Below are 15,638 nucleotides of genomic sequence, written 5' to 3' on the forward strand. Positions count from 1 at the left end.
CTGACCTATGAAATAATACAATGTCAGAATACAAGCCAATGAAATATAAGAGTAGGCGGTCCTTAAGAAATTACTGATGACGACAGTGTCATATGAAACGTACGAGCGCAAGGTAGGCGTTGTCGGTTTCAAGCAGCCTATATGAAGTGTAGGGTAAGAGAAAGGTAATTTAGTAAAATTTTCCAAAAGGTTCAAATAGTACCATTTATTACAAACAGTTTTACAGTTGTATTTAGTACTGATTCGATGTGACGTCGAAGTGATGACAGCTAAAAGTCTTAACAAGGGCATAATTTATGTGGGGGGTAGTGGGAGTTACAATCCTCCCCAATATTTCAAAACAGGGCAACCTCCCCAAATAATGTAGCTAATAATTTCAGAAAATAAAAATAGGATCTCCATGGTATGATTGGGATATACTGATCAGTATTCTGAAATATTTCTCCCTTGGAATCCAGAAATGGTCATTTCACAGCTGTTCTTTTAAAAAAAGTTTCAGGGGTCATGCTCCTGGACAACCCTAGAGGGCTGCAGTTCTCAAGGTCTATGCGTTTCAAACCCCTCAAAATTCAAACTAAAGTTAGGCCCTTGAGTCTCATATTTACAGATGGGTGTTTCAATTAAAATTATTTACATTACATTACATTACATTATAGGCATTTAGCAGACGCTCTTATCCAGAGCGACGTACAACAAGTGCATAGGTTTCATGATGTAGAGGCGCAAAATAAACACTAGAGTGAAGTAAGGATCGTAGTGCCAGAAGTGACCACATCGATCAGGACTCCAACCCTGTAGAGTAAGCTTGTTCAGCAAGCAAGAATCCTACCAAGTACAAACTAGCACTGGAATCACACCTAATCATACAAAAACAATCCTGCCAGATACACTAACATAATCAAATTATCCTAGCTAGGTACAATGAGCTGAACTATAGGCTAGGGAGGGGTGGGGAGAGGTGCAGCCTGAAGAGATGAGTCTTCAGTCTGCGTTTGAAAGTGGTGAGATTCTCTGCTGTTCTGACCATCACGGGGAGGTCATTCCACCAGCGAGGGGCCAGGACAGACAGCAGACGGGAGCGGGAAGTGCAGACGCGAAGAGGGGGAGGTGCCAAGCGTCCAGAGGTGGCAGAACGGAGAGGTCTGGCTGGTGTGTAGGGTCTGATGATCCTCTGAATGTACCCTGGTGCTGACCCCTTAGCTGCCTGGTATGCAAGCACCAAGGACTTAAATTTGATGCGAGCCATAACAGGCAGCCAGTGGAGGTCAGTGAGCAGGGGGGTGACATGGGAATGTCTGGGGAGGTTGTAGACCAGACGCGCTGCAGCATTCTGGATGAGCTGCAGGGGTCTGATGGCGGATGCTGGCAGACCAGCCAGTAGCGAGTTGCAGTAGTCCAAGCGGGACAGGACCATCGCTTGAACCAGGAGCTGGGTTGCGTAGGTGGTGACTCAAATGCACAAACAGTGCATGCACTTCAGAGTTGAACCTTCTGATTAACGGCTAAGTTCTCAGTCCTCCTGATTATACACTATATAACTGCAAAACCAGGGCCATTTATATTTTATACATATATCATTTTTGTTACGTATATATTTAAACAGATATATACACCATATTTCTTGATGGACAGATGCACATACACACTTTCAAATGGCATCACAAAAGAAGAAATGAGCAATTTTCATTTTCCCCCCATTTTTTAATGGTTACAAGTAACAAAAAAAAAATTATGACATCAAGTCAGTTCTGAAATGAAACAGACATGACCTGATGTAATTCCGACATCCGAGATTCTTTTCAACCACTTGCATGGAGTTATGCACACTTTTAACACAGGGAAAATACTGCCACAGATAAAACATACATACCATTGCGCTGTATGCTGGCCACACACATAAACATATGCTTACAGAGCCCGAAAACACACAGAATCATGTAGAAAGAAACTCAAGGACACACACACTCCAGGAGCATCTTAGATGAACAACAAATTGGTTTTCATAAGATATTTTAATAGATTAATACCGGCACCAATCATCTTTGACACCACAATATCAATTTGCAAACCGTACTTTAAAATGAATAAGGGATTTGAGTGCACGTTTCCTTTATTTTTTCTCCACATTGCAATGGTGTTGCAAGCTCTTCTGCACTGTAGACGTCCACACCACAGATGACATGGTCCCTGCAGCAGATACACAGGTTCTGCCACTGAACATTTCTCAGATGTTCCCAGCGGTGACACAGTCAACCAATCAAAGTGTAAAGCTGACAGTGAATGGGATCCTGGAAGGTATTCTTCCTCACACTTTTACATATCTCTGGCCTTCATCACCATTGTTTCCATTGCTCTCCTGGCCCTTCAGGCCATGTTCAGGTCATTCGAAGGTCATTCTTAGTGCTTTGCAGGGGCAGGTTTGTTTACAGGTTGGGGCTACAACCTGGAAGGTTCCCCCATTGCCCCTGTGGTGTCTGTCTCTGCTGTAGGTCTTCTTCTGTCATATTACCCCTTACCACCAACCCATCCCCCCCCCCGCCCCCCTCAGTCAAGCAGTTTTGAGTGCTCTATTCTGGTGATGGTCCAGTCCGGTGGAACCCCCTGGGTAAACTCCCGCTGAAACCTGCCGAAAAACACAAGAAATCTGATAGAAGTACCTCTCATAACCAAAGCACCCCCCCTATCCATAAAAATCTCTCTAGCTCCATACTAAAATGCACACCTGCATATAACATACTTTTCCCCCACTAACACCCTTTTCCTGGGGCAGTCTCCCATTGGAGAGTCCTGAGACAGTCTCTTAGTTACTTACTCGTAATTGGCCGTGAGCAGTCTCTTTTGTTCTGATATCCTTTCTCCACCAAGGGCTACCTGGAAGACGCGCGCGCCATCCAGGGATTCATCCGGAAGCTCAGCACTCGTTAAGTACCAGAACCGCATCAGAATACTGACAAACTTACGACCTGTGAGAACGACAGGGAAAAGAGTCAGTGTACGCTACAATGTGGCAGAACATGGTGTAGTTCTGTTTAGTGCTCGTGGTTCAAATCTTGTGAATAATGAGTTGTGAGCACGCAGAAATAGATTCCCACTTAAGTATTAAGTGATTGTTATCTTAATGCCCATCTATGCATTGCTACACTGTACAACATTCCATTGTTCACTGGTTCTGCTGTTACCATTGTCGTCATAATAGATCCCCACATCACTTGGTGTGGTGTACATGATTTCATCTGGTTCTGCAGAGAGTGCCTCCCGGTGGCTTGGAGAAAGAAGGTTACATTTCTCCTCCAGTTTGCCAATCAGCTGTATGGAAAAAAATAAAATGATCCAAGCACGTATTATGCAATTTGCCCCACTGTCAAAACAAGTTTGACAAATATGGTAAATAATCAAGTAGGAAAAAAAAGTTGAAAGTAACTTAACATGAATGTTATATAGGTTCACTTACATCTTTGGCCACCAGACCTTCAAGAGCCTCAAACTGGCATTGAGAAAGAAGTCTTGAGACAAGGGAGAAGGCCTGCAAAAACAAAAAAAAAAAAAACAAACAAAAAAAACAATCAAATCATTGACAGGGGTTAAGACATTGATACACTGACATTGTTACCATAACAATTCTACAAAAAAAAAAAATTATGTTAATATATGTCCAACTTGCACTTTCAGACAAACAAGTCTAGCATTACTTTGTTTTTGCTAAGCTTCAAAGCTAACGTTATTAGTCGTTAAATAATTCTGACTAAATTCTAACCCTTGTGTAAAGGTATTTGAGTCACGTCAGCTTGACAGGCTTATCGGGTCAAGTAAGGACGTATGAAGCCCTCTGCCCAAGAGTTTGTGAACCGCCAAACCAACGGTTATATTACTAGTATTTATTCCACCACTATTTTATTGACGTTACAATACTGTACGTTTGATGATCTGGGTGAGATTGCGTATGCAAAATACGTTACAGAAATGTATCCAGCCAGACCATACATTTACGTTAAATTCAGTGTGTTGATTCGTAACGTCTCATCACATTATCCCGGCACATACCTACCTGCTTTGCCCCATCCGTAAAATCCTCGATATTAAATTCCTTGTCAAAATAGGACCTGATCAAGAAGTAGTATATTCGGGTTCTGAACCATACAAAAGGGTTGGGGACACCAACTACTACCACTTTCTTTGTCTGTCTGTTGGAGTGTCCATCACGGCGTGAACTGAACAGTCGAACCGTGGACAGGACAGGAGCCACCGGTGTCCGATTTATGCTCGTAGTACGGACCAGTACACCCCGATCAACTCTAAAGAAACGAGTTAGTAACGTTGGAGGCCGGGTGCAACACCTCCCTAGAACGGGCAGCGCCATTGTGTGACTCCCATCTACCCCTGGGCTCCGTCTGTAATAAAGTCCGACGGGAAACATTTGGCATAAAGAAGATATCAGCGAACAAATTCGTTAACATATTATCGACCTCGGAGAACTGTATAATAAATTTTATAATGCAGTATAATAAGATCTTGCACAGTTCTGTAATCGGTCCTCTTCATCTTTTGGAAGTGGACATAAAAAATACCGCCTGCTCATGTAAACTCTAGCTTGTTACAAGATGCAAACACATAGCCTATGTGTTGTTACCTACTAGTGTCGATTTTGACCGCATGCTTATCTTATTATATTAGCAATACAGTATCTTCTTATTTAATATAAAATAACTCTACAAACCAAAAAGACAGCTGCCTGTCTTTAAATTGAAAATTAGGTTATGTTTCCGGGGGAACATATAGAGCAGACACTCGTAAACAGCACGCTGGACAACCTGCACCCGGGGTTTTCTTTGCTGCAGGGTATCCGTTGAAATGTACCTTATGTAGTTAGCAACGTGGTTGCCAGGGTTCGCCCACAGCCGATTTTATTTATTTATTTATTTGACAGAACTACTGGTCGGATTGCTGTGATGATGCAGCATCCCGAGAAAGTTTCGGTGCCCGTGTATACAGCGGTAGATAGGGAGATCTTCCTGAGAGAGATTTACCCAATGGTAAATATATCACCACTACAAAAAGCTGAGTATGTACATGAACTGCATTGTATGCGGGAAACAAGTTAAAGAATTGTGTGTTTATGTGTGTTGCAGCGCACTCCGGCTGTGCTAAGGGGTGTCTCCCTTGGGTCTTGCCTTGACAAGTGGACAGTGGATTACCTTCGAGAAAAGGGTGGTGACAGAGAGGTTAAAGTTCATGTATCTTCTGTACCACAGATGGACTTCCTAAGCAAGAATTTCCTGTACAGGTAGTGCCCTGGTTTTGCTGCTAGCTATGCAGCTGAAGAAATAATGTTAAGTTCCCCAAAAAGAAACTATAAAATACTGGGCTTTGAAAAGACTGATCGTATTAAAAACAAAACAAAAAACTTCTCATAGTTTAGTATTTTCCCTATGCATGCAGAAAAACCCTCACCTAGACATCTCTCTTCTGTGTGTTGTCTCAGGACACTGCCATTTGATGTGTTTGTCCAGAGAGCTGCAGAGGCCAAACACTCTGATTTCTTCATCTCTGAGGTCAGGGAATGTTTTAAAAACTTTAATATTAATTTTGATTAAGTTAGATGTGAGTACCATAGGCAGGGTGAATCTATGCACCTGCCACATCTCTGAAGAGAAGGGGGGTTGACATTGCTGGTTTTGAGGGTTATTAGTCTTACCCAGTCTGATTTTGTTTGTGTGTCCCAACAGGAGGAGAGTTACTACTTGCGCTCACTAGGAGATGACCCACGCAGGGTGAGTTTAACTCGTGCATATGTATCTGTTTAAGAACCCTGCAAGACATGCGCAATGTATTCCATGATAATCAATGGCTTCTTTCACTGCCTTCATCCCTTGGCAGTTTTTTCGCTTTTAATGGGATTAAAATTCTATAATCTGAACTATCAGTTATTTATCCTTGCTGAACTTGGATTTAGGAGCTTGTTGAGGGTGTGTTGAACCTGAAGACTTCTCTGTCTTTCAGGAGCCTGCTGACCTGAGGAAGCAATTTCCAGGCTTGGCGGAGGACTTCTCTACCCCAGAGTTCTTTGAGCCTGAGCAGTTTTTCTCCTGCGTGTTTCGCATTAGCTCCTGTGGCCTACAGCTGTGGACACACTATGACGTGAGTGATGGGAAGAAGAAGAGCAGGGTGGTGTGAAATGAGAAGAAATGAATGAGGGATAGATGAGAAGGAATGGAAACGTAAAAGATTAGGAAAGTGTGAGGAACAGAGATGCATACAGGAAAGATAAGGACAGCCACACCCTCCTCATGCTTTCTCGTTCTCTCCTCTGTTAGGTGATGGATAACCTGCTGGCTCAAGTGAGCGGGCGGAAGCGTGTAGTTCTGTACAGCCCTCAAGATGCAGAAAACCTCTATCTATCAGGTAAGACAATCAATTTTATTTACACAATGAACCTGTAATTCTTGTCTGAAGAATCCTCACCAAGTTTCTGAAACCTGAATGGGTGTTGTGATATATTTTCTAGATGTGCCGAGGGTGCTCCTTTCCCTTAAAATACAGACAAAGAATTAAGTTAAAGGTTAGGACACAGAGTGTAAGACATCAGATAAAATGTTCCTTTGGTTTCGGCCTTTATACTGTATGAAAACTGAAAGTTACAGTGATTCAAATCTATGAGGAGTCATTGGAAAGTAAATGCTTCCTGAATCATCTCATTACAAATGAACATCCAAATGTGGACTACTGGTAGCAAAACGATGGACCTCTTAATCCCTTAGTCATTCTACATTTTGGTATTAAGTGATATTTTGTGTTTTTGGGACCCCTTTTAATCTAATTACATATTACGTTACAAAGGGTTTTTAGTGGCTACTTTTTGTCATGACTGTTGTTGCAATTATCAGCTGCTGCTTAAGCTTCTCATTTCTCTTGTAAGGTGACAAGTCGGAGGTTCTGGATATTGATTCGCCTGATCTTAAGCAATACCCGAGATTTGTGAAGGCCAGGCGGTACGAGTGCGTGCTTGAGCCCGGAGACCTCCTCTTTATTCCTGGTATGGAGGCCTGGGGGTCAAAAAGCATTGAGGCTAGTGGGTGGGGTGAGAGTTAGGAGATAAAATGTGGGAGAGGCCGGAAACAGGACCTCCACTTTTGAAAAGGAAAAAGTAACTGCAGATTCACAAGTCCTCAGCTCCTTATTCCTGGCATTGAAGGTCATGTCTACTGTTGAAGTGAAAACATTCCAATTTCATGTGTCTTTGGACAATTTGTTAAAGGAACAAGTAGAATACTGCTCTGTATTAAAACATGAAAAGGTGAAAATAATTTCAAATAGATCATGCACCATAGAACCTTTTGCTTCCCTCTAATGATTCCCTTTTTCCCCCAGCTCTGTGGTTTCACAACACCCTTGCTCTGCAGTTTGGGGTCGGTGTTAATGTATTCTGGCGCCACTTGAAGGCTGAGAGCTACGACAAGAAAGACCCTTATGGGAACAAAGACCCTGTGGCTGCCGCCAGAGCGATGCAGGTTCTGGAGCGTGCGCTGCAGGCCCTGGAGGAACTTCCGCCTGACTACCGCGACTTCTATGCTCGTCGCATGGTCCTGCGTATCCAGAGCTGTGCTTACTCCCGCAAGTCAGAGGTAGCAGTGCAGGGGTTCAGCCCCACTGAAACACTGACTGCCAGCGATTCAGAGACTTCAGTTCCCAGCAGCCAGATCACTCACCAGGACTGAACATTTCGCCTTATTCACATCATGTATCAAGATAACCATTACAATTCAAAGATGTCAGGTTTCTCACCTTATTTATTTTGATTTCCCCATGTAGAGAAATACATGGGGCCGTTGGAAAAGAAAAAAACAATCAATGACCAAACAAGACCGAGACAATTTAATATACAAAATGCAAAGTCTTTGGCTCGCACAATCCAAAGAAGCACTCTTCCCAAGCAGTGTAACATGATGCCTAAATTCTTTTAACTTGGTTCAGTCTCTGCCTCCCCACCCCAAATTAAACATAGTACTGTGCAGTGCTCTTAAGAAATATTTATATTTAAGGGCTGAGGCCATACACCATAAATACTGCTGAGCAATATTTGACCCCCTGTCTCTTAAATCTAACTGCTCATTGGCTGGTTTGTTTATTTCTGAGCCACCGTCTTAACAGCTGTAAAATAATGTTAGCCTTGCAATTTTACACCATCAACTAGTGCTTCTATGACCAATTGAAGAGCTGTTTGTTCTCAAGCGGTCCAAACCAAAAGAATAAATTTAGATACACTTTGAAGATTTTTTTTTTTCCAAATGAAAATAAACTATACATTGCATATTTCTAAAATGGTTTTGGTGTCAATTTTTTTTCAATGGGTCTTTCATGACTGACTATGATATGAGGAGGAGACATGGCCTTCTACCGTTTAAGCTCTCGCTTTTTCAGTCACGGCAGGCGGACAGTTGAGGCCAGGTATTTGAGGTGAGACGGTCAGCTGTAATTGCAAAATAATTTTTGATGGTGCTACTGCAAATCTGCCACTTTAGACAGCTCTTTTTAAACAACTATAGACCCATACCTAACACATTCTTCTTCAGTAAAAAGTCAGGCTTTCAAATAAATCAAAGCATGGAAAAGGCTCTAGTGAAAATATTAAATACCCTCAGGTTAAGTTTTGATAATAATAATGTATCACTTCTTATCCTGAATCTAAGTTTTGCATTTGATATAGTAAGGCATGATATATTAACTGACAAACTGGGTGACCTTTCTGGCAGGTCTTTTTGGTTCTGTACAGAAATATAACAGGGTGACCATTCTTTATCTACAGTACTTTGGTCACCTTGTGTCAAAGACGGATATTACCAATGGAATTGCAAAGGGAAGTATTCTTCGGCCACTTTCTCCCAATGGACAATATCATAATGTTAGTTTCCATTGTTATGCCGATGACACACAACTGTATCTGGGGAACAAAGCAACCCGAGTGTGCTCAATGTATTGACAACTGACTTGTCAGCCATTAATGAGTAGAACATGCCTGAAATTGAACGAGGTTAAGACGCTCGGATGGACAATCCAATCTGTTTTATCTATCGCGGCTTTCCATCTCGAGATAAAAATTTGAAATCTGGGAGTTGGACCATGGTCAGTGACGAAGAAAAATTGCAAGTGAGACCCTTTTAAATACAGTAATATGAGGTGCTTTATAAATAAAGTTTATTATTATTATTAAATCACGTCTGTTATTTTTTCCCGATGAAATGAAACGTCCTTGCCAGGCTAATACCGCCTCCGTCGTGAATCTCCTGAGATTCCCGAGAAAACATTATGCATTTTGGGAATCACCAACGCTCAAATCGCGCAAAAGCAGTTTGCGTGTTGCGATTGTTGCAAGGGAAATTTAACATTATCTCGACGTCTGGTGATGCACAGGTTGCTGGTGGAAGGTACTTTGTTCAGTTGAAAAACGTTTTCTATTTATCTACTATTTTTCCATTCCCCAAATAACCGAGTAGCCAAAATAGCTACAATCAAGGCATCACTGCTGAAATACCATACCCTAAATTAACCGGAAATATAAATCTCTGAGTGCATGGTTCTGTGACGTCGGTGCATAACCATAAATTCTGATTGGGCCCGGCACTTTCAAAGCCAGTTGGGGGGTGCGAAACTTGGATGACGTCACAATAAGGACTGTGAAGACTCGTAATTCCACTCTATAAAAGAGCGATCTGAAAACCTTGACAATGATGTGAAAATGGAGGAAGGCTCTCTCACCAGGATCCAGGGTGACAGAGAGCATGATGCCAAGGGCCTGCTTGGGAAAAAGAGAGCTGAGGCTCTGGCTAAAGCCACGCGCCACCAGTTCTACCAGAGTGACCGCGTCAAAAAGTTCAACAGCATGCTCCTGCTTACCGAGACCCTGAAGGTGAGAGAGGAGCAGATGGAGATAAAGCGTCAGATGGAGATCGCTGCCGAAGAGGAGACCAAGAAGTTCATGGCAGAGATCAGGCGGCAGGAGCTGGAGGCCGTGGAGAGGGAGCGGGAAAAAGTGAGGCGGCGCGAGAGGGAACAGGCGGCTAATGCTGAGTGTCTGAGGCAGCAGCTGAAGAATCCGGACCTCACGATGAAACTTGAGAGGGAAAAGGAGGTGGAGGAGTGCCAACGCTGGCGGGAGAGGTACGAGCGTGAGAAGGCTGAGGTGCGGAAGAGGGAAAAAGAGGAGAAAGTGAGCGCCAGGAAGGCGCATGAGTTCCTCATATCCGCGCGGGACGCTATCCGGGCAAGGGAGGCGCAGAGGCACGAGATGGAGGAGGAGCGGCGGAGGCTGGCGTACGAAGAGAAGGAGCGGAGGGCAAGGAGGAGAGAGGAAGAGGGGGCAGAGAGGCGCAGGCAGATCCAAATGTACAAGCAGAAGCTGGCGTATCAGCTGGCTGCACAGCTGCGGGAGAAGGCCGGGCGACACGACGAGCAAACTGACAGGGCCATGGAGCAGGCCGACGCCCGCCACAAGAGCGAGGTGGAGCGCAAGCGACAGGAGAAGGCCGAGAAGACCAAGGCCACTCTCAAAGCCATCGCTGCCGCGAGGGAGCTGAGATGTAGGGTGCTGGAGCAAAGGGTGCAAGAGGAGCAGAGGATTGCGCGGGATGTGCTCCACGCCAACCAGGAGGCAGACCGCGCCCACTGGGAGGGGCAGCAGCTGAAACGGCAGAAGAAGAAGGAGGCGCGCGGCTCTATGGACGGCATACTCCGACAACAAATGGCCGAAAGGCTCACCAAGGGGCAGCTGTCGAGGAGCGAGCTGCTGGACTTTGAAAAGAAGAACGCTCAGCTGCTCGCAGAGGAGGAGGAGCAGTTCCAGCAGTACACGGCGGAGGTGATCGAAGCGGCCGCCAAGACCAACCGCAACACGTGTGCGCTCCGCAAGGCCGCCAGGCAGACCATGGTGTGTGGCCTGGGCCCTATCACCGGAGGAATGAGGGCCGGTTATCTGATCTCCAGCAGTCCCTCCCATGCAAGGGTGCCCAATTACATCGGCACCACAAATGAGAACATCAAAAGGCTGTACGCCAGCACTGGTGCCCAGCACGACAGAAGAATGGACTTCATATGGTGAAGATAACCTGAGTAATAGTTCCTAATGAAATATATCATCTGGCAGCTGCATTGGGATGCAACGTGTATGATTTTCCTTATATCACCTCCTTGTGCTATATCACCAAATATAGCACAAGGAGGGTACAACACCAGAGAAAAGAATATAAAATTAACAAAATACTTTAAATACAATGAAAGTCAATTATCCTCCACACCCCGAAAGGGGACCAGGAATAATCTAATGCCAGAGACACTCAGATGCAGGAGTAGCTCATTGAGCAGGGGGTGTAGGGTGGAGCAGCTCAGTGAGGTATGAGCAGGGTGTGCTGTTGGAGCAGCTCAGTGAGCTATGAGCAGGCTGTAGTGTTGGAGCAGCTCAGTGAGCTATGAGCAGGGTTGTGCTGTTGGAGCAGCTCAGTGAGCTATGAGCAGGGTTGTACTGTTGGAGCAGGCCAGTGAGGTATGAGCAGGGTGTACTGTTGGAGCAGCTCAGTGTGGTATGAGCAGGCTGTAGGGTTGGAGCTGTACAGTGAGGTATGAACATGGCGTACTGTTGGAGCAGCTCAGTGAGGTATGAGCAGGGTGTACTGTTGGAGCAGCTCAGTGTGGTATGAGCAGGCTGTAGGGTTGGAGCTGTACAGTGAGGTATGAACATGGCGTACTGTTGGAGCAGCTCAGTGAGTTATGAGCAGGGTGTACTGTTGGAGCAGCTCAGTGTGGTGAGGGGGTGAAACCCATTTAGTAGGTAAAATGAAGACTTTATTCTGATTTAATGGAGAACCAGTACAGCTTACAGTGGATGGGGTATGCTTGGATTTTTATTTATTTATTTATTTATTTATTAACTTTTGTGGTGTGGGTTGTTACTTTTGACAATAGAAATACAGTAACGTTCCTATTAATTTGAAGGGTAACCTGAAGATATAATTAAATTCAGTTTGAGCTATAGCAGGACATGTGATCAAACTGTCAGAACAGTTTCAAGACCTGATTCTGCGGTAGTGTTTTCATAATGAAATACTGAAAATAGTATCTATAATTCACACAAATTTTGAGGAGAAAACATAATTTAATAAATATATTCACTTAAGGTATAAATGCTTTTTTTTAGGACATTGCTTATTTGAAAAATTCAAATTTTGTGCTAGGATGGGATGATATGATGGCACACAGTGCCACCTACAGACAAGTATGTTGAACTGCACTTTTAGAATTTGGCCCAAAACAATAGCCTACTTAAGTACGCAAACACAGATGCTTTGAGCAACGCAACGTCCATTTCATGCATTGTTCAAAAATGTCACCTGAAATTCCTTATGCAAAGCAAGCCTGAGCTGCGGTGTCAAGCGTCGCAGTGTCGCCGCGAGAGGCGCTATAGCAGGTATCAACAGGATGAAGCCATCTTGGATTTGTGCCTTCTTCCGCTCAGTCTTTTCACAACTGTCCTGGATCGCCCCTTAATTATTAATAATTATTATCAGGTTCATTACCTCTACCGGGACATAAGTACGTGAATGCAAACGATTCAGTGCCGGGCTGAAGCACTGTAAATGCTCCGTTAGCAATGATCTGGGTACATGCTGTGGGTTTTCAGAAATAATCAGAAGACTGGAGAATTTTTGCACAAGAATTCTCATATGTTAAACACATGAGGATGGCAGCGGTGTCGTAGCGAGCTTCAGGAAAGCATTTGAGTTCTTGTTGTTGATAATGCAATCTGTTAACCAAGTTGTCTTGCTAATAAATAGTATGGGACATCACACCAATAGTGACAACTTACTATCTTTTCATCAGATCAGGCAATATTTTTGGCATTCACTAAGCAGAAGACAAAACAGCTTCAACTTCCGCTTTAATAGACATTTCAAATATTGCACAAACATTACAATTCCTTCTTTTTTCGTTCCTTCTTTTTTTAAAAACAGTTTTAAAGCTTTGTAAACAGGGTGATGCATGGTCTCCCAAAGTTTGCGGGATCCAAAGCTCGGGTGACAGCAGGCTGGAGTGGGGTGGGGTGAGGTGGGGCTCAGGGGGGAGGGGCTTTCCTCAGCTCTGCTCCGCCCCCTCATGTTACATCATCACCATCTCTGAGGCCTTGCTCATTTCAGACTGCATGACATTGAGGCATGGAATGCTGACCTAAAGCGTTTCTACGAGATCGGTTTGAACTGAGCCAGGCTGTTGAGGTCCATGTGTCAATGCAACAACCGATACATTCAGCAAGAATTCAGCATTATTGCAGCACATTATTAATTCGATTTTCTTAATACAAAATTAATATATATTTATTTTTTTCACGAAGGGTGATAGTTAATCCATGACGTGCTGACATACTTTCTGTGATGATGGCTTTACTCTTTTCTTTGTGCCAAAAAAAGTAATAAAAACAAAAACATAAGAAGTGAAAAGTAAGCTTCTTATACATGGCCATTGGGGCCTGTCCCTGGCCACCTAGTGTTATGCTTGGCCAATGTGCACCACAAATGTGAACATGAATGCAGGCTAAGGAAGAACAAGCTCACACGCGCACATAAAGTATCACGGGGTTCCAGGGGCGAGAGAGATGGAGGTCTTTAAAAATAAACAAAACCCAAAAAAATGAAATTCTCAGCAAAGAAGAGAACACACAGTGAGCCTGTTCGGTCCAGTAACAGGTCACCTGTGTGAACAAAGTCACCCACCCACCCAAAGACAAGTGCTTGTCTGCATGGACTGTGCAGTTTAGCAGCAGAGGGAGAAGACCCGTAGCTAAAAGCGCAGTGAGACCTTGAGCACGCAGTGGCTGCAGGAGCAATATCATCGACGGTCATGGGAACACCCAGTCTGTGGTGTTGAGTGGAGGGGGAGGGGGGTGGCCCCGCTAGCTTCACGCACCTTTCGGTCCCAATCCGAAGGTGCTCACAGACCGGAACGTTCCGGAAAACCCGCCCCATCCCAGAATGCTGTGAGCTCCGTTTTCCAATCTTCTCTCCCTTCAGTGCTGCTGATATGGGGTCCAGAACCATCCTGAGCGTGCAGTCGCGTGGTCAGGTCATCCGCGTGCGGTTCAGAGAAGCGAGGCACAATGATTCAACTGCCACCCGGTTTGGCATGAATGATACTGCCGGGGTTTGATTTGCTTGCTAAAATATCATTATTCATTCTCTTTAACAATAGAAAAAATAAACCCTAGGAAACATGGCACATAGCATATGTCTGTGTGTGTGTGTGTGTGTGTGTGTGTGTGTGTGCATGTGTGTGTGTGTGTGTGTGTGTGTGTGCGCGTGTGTGTGTTTGTGTGCGTGTGAGTGTGTGGTTGCATATGTTTAGGATAAATTTCATTTCATATAATCTTCATTTTTTCACTGTTTCGTTGAAAATGGGAGTGCGGTGTGCTGGGTGAACGGCCGGTGGAAATCTTGAGCCGAGCTACGCCGCCGACGTTCGGTCAGAGATGTGGTTGCAGTCGGGGGGGGGTCAAAGGTCATTATTGCTGGGAGAGCAGGGCGCTCCGGTTGGCTTTCATTTTCTCTAGTCGTTTGACCAGGTGGCTGTTGCTGGCCTCCAGCTCGTCGAGCTTGTCAAGCGCTGACCGCAGCTGTGCCCGGGAAAAAAAGGGTAGACTGGCGTGAGAAAATCAAATCCAATCCAATCCAATCAAATCAAATGTATTTGTATAGCCCACTTTACAAATATTTGTCACGATACACTTTGCAATGGACACATAAGCTAGCCTATGGTGGTGGTGGAGAAGAAAAACTCCCCAGGTGGGACCAAAGGACCAGCCAAAAATGGGAGAAAAGTAAAGAAAGGAATCCTGTGCCTCTGTGGGATGTTTGCCTACCTCTCTCTGCAGCCTGCGCTTCTCAGCTTTCAGCTCGTCCTCAACTTTCTCCGCGTTCTCAGAGGCAGACTTGTAGCGTGTCACTTGACCTTCCAACCGTATAACCTGCAGTGACAAGAAGAGAAGGCAGTCCAGTGTGAACTTAGCGGCAGATGCAGTGTAACTTAAATTCAATCATCCTGAACTCTGTACTTACGTTCTGCTCCAAAGCTGTCACCTCCTGCTCTGATTTGACAAGTTTAAACTTGAGGTCACTAATTTGCCTGTTAGCATCTCCTGTGAAGGGGGAAATGTTGGATGTTAGATACAAAAAGGCTGTGCAATACGTTAGTCTTTTAAGTACCTCTTCAACTGAATAGCCCCTTTTAAAGAAAGCAAAGTCTGATAATGAGGTGTGCATCTTTTGATTAAATATACTACAATACAAGTTCCTCTCCATTCCAATCAATAGATATTTATTGTCTTCCAGGGGTGATTTGGTGGCAGCAAAGAAAACGACAGATACACAAAGATACACAGGACACAACAGACATGGGGAGGGATTTCATGGCCATGAGCATTTCTGATTGTAACTTATATACAGTATCTGCAGCACAGGCCCAGGCGCACGTTAGCGTGGCTTACTTTGGACATCCAGGATGAGTGGGTCGGTGCCGTTCTCCAGGACCTCGCCCTCGGGGCTGGCGCCCTCCTGCGTGCCATTCTTCTGCTTCTGCTCCAGCTGAGCCTTCAGCCTCTTCACCTG

The 15,638-nt window shown here is 44.5% G+C and overlaps 4 protein-coding genes across 6 annotated transcripts in view; 2 read left to right on the top strand and 2 right to left on the bottom strand.

Moving 5' to 3' along the window:
- Nucleotides 1-1,680: 1,680 nt before the first annotated feature.
- maip1 (matrix AAA peptidase interacting protein 1) lies at nt 1,681-4,388 on the bottom strand. The gene is made up of 5 exons (XM_064310419.1): nt 4,046-4,388; nt 3,452-3,523; nt 3,180-3,306; nt 2,813-2,963; nt 1,681-2,623 (listed from the first exon to the last, which is right to left on the bottom strand). Exons 1-5 carry the CDS (start codon nt 4,355-4,357, stop codon nt 2,545-2,547), a joined length of 741 nt encoding a protein of 246 aa, XP_064166489.1. The 5' UTR covers nt 4,358-4,388; the 3' UTR covers nt 1,681-2,544.
- A 26-nt stretch (nt 4,389-4,414) lies between these two features.
- tyw5 (tRNA-yW synthesizing protein 5) lies at nt 4,415-7,803 on the top strand. Its single transcript, XM_064310418.1, has 8 exons — nt 4,415-5,030; nt 5,127-5,281; nt 5,480-5,549; nt 5,724-5,768; nt 5,998-6,135; nt 6,312-6,399; nt 6,914-7,030; nt 7,366-7,803. The coding sequence occupies exons 1-8, from the start codon at nt 4,947-4,949 to the stop codon at nt 7,710-7,712; spliced, it is 1,044 nt and encodes a 347-aa protein (XP_064166488.1). The 5' UTR covers nt 4,415-4,946; the 3' UTR covers nt 7,713-7,803.
- A 1,927-nt stretch (nt 7,804-9,730) lies between these two features.
- Nucleotides 9,731-11,089, top strand: LOC135241289 (cilia- and flagella- associated protein 210-like). The gene has a single exon (XM_064311545.1). The coding sequence runs from the start codon at nt 9,731-9,733 to the stop codon at nt 11,087-11,089; it is 1,359 nt and encodes a 452-aa protein (XP_064167615.1).
- Nucleotides 11,090-12,905: 1,816 nt separating this feature from the next.
- Nucleotides 12,906-15,638, bottom strand: part of lrrfip1a (leucine rich repeat (in FLII) interacting protein 1a) — a 57,513-nt gene continuing 54,780 nt past the window's right edge. For all 3 annotated transcript variants that reach the window (XM_064310415.1, XM_064310416.1, XM_064310417.1), the window contains 4 exons: nt 15,518-15,635; nt 15,090-15,169; nt 14,894-14,998; nt 12,906-14,647 (listed from right to left, as the gene is read on the bottom strand). In XM_064310415.1, the coding sequence (XP_064166485.1) occupies nt 14,537-14,647; nt 14,894-14,998; nt 15,090-15,169; nt 15,518-15,635 (414 nt within the window). In that variant the 3' untranslated portion in view covers nt 12,906-14,536. The remainder of the gene's footprint in view (nt 14,648-14,893; nt 14,999-15,089; nt 15,170-15,517; nt 15,636-15,638) is intronic.

This window comes from Anguilla rostrata, chromosome 15 (genome assembly GCF_018555375.3).
Source record: "Anguilla rostrata isolate EN2019 chromosome 15, ASM1855537v3, whole genome shotgun sequence".
Taxonomy (NCBI): domain Eukaryota; kingdom Metazoa; phylum Chordata; class Actinopteri; order Anguilliformes; family Anguillidae; genus Anguilla; species Anguilla rostrata.

Coding starts and splice junctions, on each gene's coding strand:
- maip1 (XM_064310419.1), bottom strand. CDS start 4,357: ATGGCGCTGCCCGTTCTAGGGAGGTGTTGCACCCGGCCTCCAACGTTA. Junction 3,307..3,451: donor AAGGTCTGGTGGCCAAAGAT/GTAAGTGAACCT, acceptor TTTTCCATACAG/CTGATTGGCAAACTGGAGGA. Junction 2,964..3,179: donor GATCTATTATGACGACAATG/GTAACAGCAGAA, acceptor TCGTTCTCACAG/GTCGTAAGTTTGTCAGTATT.
- tyw5 (XM_064310418.1), top strand. CDS start 4,947: ATGATGCAGCATCCCGAGAAAGTTTCGGTGCCCGTGTATACAGCGGTA. Junction 5,282..5,479: donor AGCAAGAATTTCCTGTACAG/GTAGTGCCCTGG, acceptor GTGTTGTCTCAG/GACACTGCCATTTGATGTGT. Junction 5,550..5,723: donor CTGATTTCTTCATCTCTGAG/GTCAGGGAATGT, acceptor GTGTCCCAACAG/GAGGAGAGTTACTACTTGCG.
- LOC135241289 (XM_064311545.1), top strand. CDS start 9,731: ATGGAGGAAGGCTCTCTCACCAGGATCCAGGGTGACAGAGAGCATGAT.